The sequence below is a fragment of the Clupea harengus genome, unplaced genomic scaffold (genome assembly GCF_900700415.2).
Source record: "Clupea harengus unplaced genomic scaffold, Ch_v2.0.2, whole genome shotgun sequence".
Lineage (NCBI taxonomy): Eukaryota > Metazoa > Chordata > Actinopteri > Clupeiformes > Clupeidae > Clupea > Clupea harengus.
In genome coordinates this window covers 20,001-26,170 of record NW_024879716.1, presented here as the reverse complement: position 1 = coordinate 26,170, position 6,170 = coordinate 20,001, and the positions used below count along the sequence as shown (strand labels likewise).

At 42.3% G+C, this 6,170-nt stretch overlaps 1 protein-coding gene across 1 annotated transcript in view; it reads left to right on the top strand.

The window, feature by feature from the left end:
• Nucleotides 1-1,129: 1,129 nt before the first annotated feature.
• The window catches only part of LOC122129974 (calcium uptake protein 2, mitochondrial-like), a 9,314-nt gene continuing 4,273 nt past the window's right edge, over nucleotides 1,130-6,170 (top strand). The window contains exons 1-6 of the mRNA XM_042704717.1: nucleotides 1,130-1,349; nucleotides 1,999-2,134; nucleotides 2,949-2,980; nucleotides 3,117-3,192; nucleotides 4,224-4,271; nucleotides 5,397-5,479. Coding sequence (XP_042560651.1) covers nucleotides 1,152-1,349; nucleotides 1,999-2,134; nucleotides 2,949-2,980; nucleotides 3,117-3,192; nucleotides 4,224-4,271; nucleotides 5,397-5,479 — 573 coding nt within the window. The 5' untranslated portion in view covers nucleotides 1,130-1,151. The remainder of the gene's footprint in view (nucleotides 1,350-1,998; nucleotides 2,135-2,948; nucleotides 2,981-3,116; nucleotides 3,193-4,223; nucleotides 4,272-5,396; nucleotides 5,480-6,170) is intronic.

The window sequence follows — 6,170 nt, the reverse complement described above, 5'->3', positions numbered from 1 at the left end:
GATATATCCCCCCAGTAAAGATATATGGACTCTTAAGTGGACTCTTCAGCTTGAAACCAATCAAGTAAGCCATTTCATATGAGGAACATAGAAGAAAAACACTACTAAGTTGCATGAACGAGAATATAGAGGCGATTTCTATGCAACAGCTGTGCATGTTTATAAAGGGTTCTACTCCTTCAGTACCCCCAGGACAGGGCCAGATTCACCCCAGAGTTGGCCTCCAGCCGGGGCCATCCTGGACAGGTATGATGATGACTGTGTACAGAAGGACTGTGAAAGAAACAGATGACATGTGTAACTGGGATTTGTCATTTAAAATGAAAAAAAAAAAGAACAAAAACATCTCTGTGCTGATACCTTCACAGATTCATAAATACAGGTTGTATATATATCAAACAGCTTGCGTGTCTTATTTGGGATTCAACATGACTTATATGTAGGCCTAGTGTTCTAGGGTGCAGCAGTACATAACATCAGCAACGTACTTTTTAATTGTAAACATTCTGTGTTGTTAATGCTGGAAACTGGGATATATCACAGTTCATGGGAAATACGTAAAAATGTTATTTTTAGTTCATAGTGACTGCATGGATAATAAATTGATGCATTTACGTTTATTCATTTAGCAAATAAATCCATGCTAAGTGATTTACAGTAGGGTGTAGCCTACATGTTTTTAGTACGGGTGCCCATATGGATCAACACCTTAACTATGTTAGGATTCTGCTGTAGTCTTTTGGTAATACCATGAAAGACTAATTCACATTTCATTCACTGTCCTGATTGTCATGGTAATACAATGCAGTGATTGGGTCTACAACATAATATGTCACATGCAGGGTAGAGCAGTGTTCCTATCTTTCATTCATTTATGAAGTGTGGTGTTCAGTATTTTATGTTTTGCACAGCCAACAGCCGTTTTCAGCTGGAATCTTTCTAGCAATATTACAGCTACTTACTGTGTTTATGAATAGCCTACCTAGCTCAACATGAGCAATTGCTCCATCAGTATGTTTTTAATGATCCATAAAACCAGACAGGTTATACTTTAATACATCTCAACGGTAGGGGGCAGTATTGAGACACTTCTCGACGTTTGTCTCCTAGTTAAATACAAAGAGGAGGAGCAAAACTTCATATTAGAAAAGATGGCGACCTGGCGCTGGCTCGGGCTAGGTGTGCGAAACTTTCTACGGAGATCCTGGTCCAAAACCCCGTCCCTGAATCGCACAGTTGGCACTACTGTTTTAGGATCTCTTGCCGGAGGGGGGCTGTTGTTTTACTATAATCGCCATGCACCGAGTTGGAAGTTGTTGTCACATACCGTCCACGCATCAGATGATAAGGTAACTTCAAAGAGAAACTTGGTTGGATAGTTAGCAATCTATTCTCAGTAGCTGCTTGCAAGGGCTAAATAATTTATACATATAGGTTTCTGATGATAAAATAATTACAAACGTATTAACTAGGGGTGGCGTACTGCCTTACCCTGTTGGTATTGTTCAAAGGATTAGGCTGTAAACACACCCATTATTTGACGAGGGTACGGCATTCCATGTCAGGTGTGGACTAGAACTCGTCAGAACTCGTCCTCCGGGGTTGTCTTTGGCTTATCTCGCTGTCCTACCGGGCAGTATGGTTGCTGCGTCAGTGTTTCTTGTAGTCAATAACCTGTAAAGATCTCCTTGAGCACTGATGTGTTGTTCGGTATCAGCACCAGGATTCAAGAACACGCAGATGTATTAGGCTAATCCACAGGCGAGATACATTATGTTTAGGGTTAGTGTTCAATTTTGCACAAACAAACCTTACATGAGTTCATGTTGATGCTAAAGGGCTTCATTGATTAGGGAAATGAATAAAGAAAAGAATATGAACTATTGTCAGATTGACTTACTGTGTAAGTGAGTGCATGTCATCGTCTGGAAGTGGGTCCTACTACATACATACATGTGAAGGAGTGTCATTTGTTTTTGGGTTCGTCTCTCCCTGTAGGAAGCTGAGACCCCCACGCCTTCTCTGTCGCCACGGCGAATGCGATTCAACCAGTTCGCCTCAATGCAGTACGACATGGAACCGTACATGACTCCGCGAGACTTCCTTTTCTCTGTGCTCCTGGAGAATGTTGACCGTGAGTTCTGCCCGATAGAAACGTATATGTGTGTGTATTCTTTTCATTTGTAATTCCGTCTACCTATTGGTATAGCCTCGCCCTCGTTCAATCTTCGTGTTAGCTCTGTCAAACTCTGTGCAAAAGAGAAAGAAAGGGAAAAACGTCATAGTTACCCACTCTGAGTAGGTCTGTTTAGACATGTCAGAACTTCAGAAAGTCTGCCATCACAGGCTCAACCTTGCCCCGGTTCAGCAGTGGTCAGCAGCCACTAGTGAAGCTTGGCAAAGCAACAGATACTCCTGTGTAGGTGGCAGGAGTCAAGTGTTTCAGTCTGTATAATGAGGGGGCATTCTCCTTCCAAAGTGAGTTTTACCAAAGACACTCATAAAGCCCCTCTTCTGTGCACAGTTACACAGTAGCCAAAATGGTGTAAGCCTGCACTTGTCATCCTGTTAAAAGGGCAATGTGTAGTTTTTTATGTAAAAAATGTAAATGCTTTTAGACTAAGAAGGATGATGCAGTTCTGCAAGGATGGGAGATGGTACTATTTCACATTATTTATGTGTTCTATTCATCTTGGTTTTAGATGTTATGTGTATATGTACATGTGTCAGGGCCGGAGAAATATAAACTGTAAATGCAGTAAAGGTCCCGGCACAAAAAAAAATATACAGGAATGCTGGGAGTCTGGGACAACTTTTCAAATCATGACTACAGCATTACATAGTTGTTTTTTTTTGTACAACAAAAGCTATATGTTGCACCTTTTAAAGTGCTTATAGTAGCTGTGTTCGGCCTTGATTTGACATATGCGTGTGTTCCATGTTTGCAGGTAAACTACAGAAGAAAGCCTTAAGCAAAGAGGTGAGCTTTTTAAAATCGTCTTTGCTGAGCGCTCTGAATCTTCCTGTGGTTTTTCCAAGTCTGAGCAGAAGATCAGAAATCTTCTTTTTAAATCTCAGAGCTTTGATGTTTCACAATTCTCTTTGAACCCCCTCAGGAAGTTGACAGAATGCTGACCACTGCATCACAGGCTCAGGCTGGAAACGCCTTATTCAGGAACCTTGGCGATGGTGGTGAGCATTCCGACACACACACACACTCCGACACACACACACACACACACACACACTCCGACACACACACACACACACACTCCGACACACACACACACACACACTCCGACACACACACACACACACTCCGACACACACACACACACTCCGACACACACACACTCCGACACACACACACTCCGACACACACACACTCCGACACACACTCCGACACACACACACACACACACTCACTCCGACACACACACACACACACACACACACACACACTCCGACACACACACACTCCGACACACACACACACACACACTCCGACACACACACATACTCCGACACACACAGACACAGACACACACACTCACTCCGACACACACACACACACACACTCCGACACACACACACACACACACACACACACACACACACACACACACTCCGACACACACACACACACACACACTCCGACACACACACACTCCGACACACACTCCGACACACACACACACACACACACACTCCGACACACACACACACACACACACACTCCGACACACACACACACACACACACACACTCCGACACACACACACATACACACTCCGACACACACAGACACACAGACACACATGGTCTGTGCGCTCAGAGACGATTCCTTAACGAGCTCTCCTCAACTGGTTAATCTGGAGAAGAAAACGAGTCCACCAGATTCGTCCGGTATGCTCGTTTGAAGAGTAGTTCCCGCGGAGCACCGTTGGGGGGGCGGGGGTGGAAGGCGCTCGTCTTTTCTCTTCACTCCTTCATTTTGCGCTGAGTTTAATGAGGCATATTTCTCTCTCTCTTTTTTTTTTGTTTCCCTCCCATTTGTTCCACTCTCTCCTCTCTCTGTCCTCTCTCTCTCCCTCTCTCTCTATCTCTCTCTCTCTCTCTCCCTCTCTTTCTCTCTCTCCTCTCTCTGTCCTCTCTCTCTCCCTCTCTTTCTCTCTCTCCTCTCTCTCTCTCTCTCTCTCTCTCTCTCTCTCTCTTTTTCACAGGCCTGATCTCCTACACAGAGTACTTGTTTCTGCTGACCATCCTCACCAGTAAGTGTCTGATTTTAAAAGCACAGGGAAAAAAGTTGTCTGTGCAATGGCTCTGTGAACTTCAGTGAACACCATCAAACCCGTTTTTCTGTGTTGACCCAGCCTGAGAAATAAGCAAACACAACTGCACTTAGTGGCGACTGAATGCCTTTAAAATTATATTATGCCATTATTAGAAAAAGTGGTCCTGGAAGAACAATAGCTGTGTCATGAGAGAGCAGCAGCAGCCGGGGGTTTCCAAACCATGGACAGAACACACAGAACCCCTGTCCTCTCTGGGTGAACCTCTGTCATGGAGGGATGATGACTTTGATCTTAGCCACATGCGCTGCTCTGTTAACTGGTGCCCCAGTGAAGTGATCTGGGCTCAGTGGATGTATCTAGTGCAGAACGTAAGCACAGATGATGTCCCAGTGATGTTCTTATGTGTTTGTCTGGATGGTTTGTGTTTCTGTTGTTCCTGCCTCTTGGGGGAGATGCATGGTCCTCCTCGCATGTCTTCAGCGCCACCTAGTGTAGTGGCATCGTCATAGTAATCAAATTGAGTCGTATTAGATACAGTTGTCGTGTTCAATGGTGCGGTGAAGTGCTTGCTGACTGGTTCCTCTTTGGAAACACGCTGTGTTTCTCCCCAGTTAGAAAGCATATGTATGCAAAGCGTCAGAGATGGTGTGCGTTAATATTTGTATTATTTAGTTATCCCATTAGCTCGAGATTAGGATTATTATTTTTTTATCTCAACATAACAAAAGAGAACATTTTTTTCACACTCTTAAGATAAAGGCTATCTTGAGATAAAATGGACACTTACATTTTATCTTCAGATTGTGATCAAAAAAAAGTTAATTGTTACCCTAAGAAAACTACTTTTATCTCATGATCGTGAGAAGATAAGTTGTACACTTTTGAAAACAACTGCTGTTATCTCAGCATCACAAGAAAAATGTGTTGTTGTTGTCTCAAGATAATTGGACAGGGAAATAATCGGATATCAGTCAGCAACCACTTCACCTTGCTGTTGGGAATGTTGTTAGCAGTCTTCGTTTGTTCATGGTGTGATTCTAAGACTCTACTTAGAATGGCTGTGAGCGTTGCTTCAACAAGCCCCGCACTGTGTGATTCCAGAGCCTCGCTATGGATTTCATATAGCTTTCAAAATGCTTGATGTCGATGGCAATGAGCATGTGGACAAAAAGGAGTTTCAAAAGGTAGGTCATTTTAATTCTTTCTAAAATGACGGTGAGCGTGTGTGTGTAGTACTGTGTGTTCACATACACAAAAGAACCCTTGTGCTATATCTAAAACCACATAGAACCCTTATGCTATATCTAAAACCAAATAGAACCCTTATGCTATATCTAAAACCACATAGAACCCTTATGCTATATCTAAAACCACATAGAACCCTTATGCTATATCTAAAACCAAATAGAACCCTTATGCTATATCTAAAACCAAATAGAACCCTTATGCTATATCTAAAACCACATAGAACCCTTATGCTATATCTAAAACCATATAGAACCCTTATGCTATATCTAAAACCACATAGAACCCTTATGCTATATCTAAAACCACATAGTAACACCTTCTCCTGTGTGTAGCTGAAATGAAAGAGGCACAACAGAAGTCATTATTCATTAACACCACTGCATATTTGTGGTAGTATACTAACATTATGTTTTAAATGACAGGTGTGAGTATAAGCAGTCTCAGTTTAGGCTATTTTCATCAATGGTTTTGGCATTATTGAAATGAAATTATTAGTACATCAGTAGCAGCTTTTGTTTATCATATATATATATATATACATATATATATATACAGTATATATAGTGAATATCACTACAGGTAAAGCATGTGCTTGCAATGAGTTGTTTGTTTATTGTAGTACGCTTC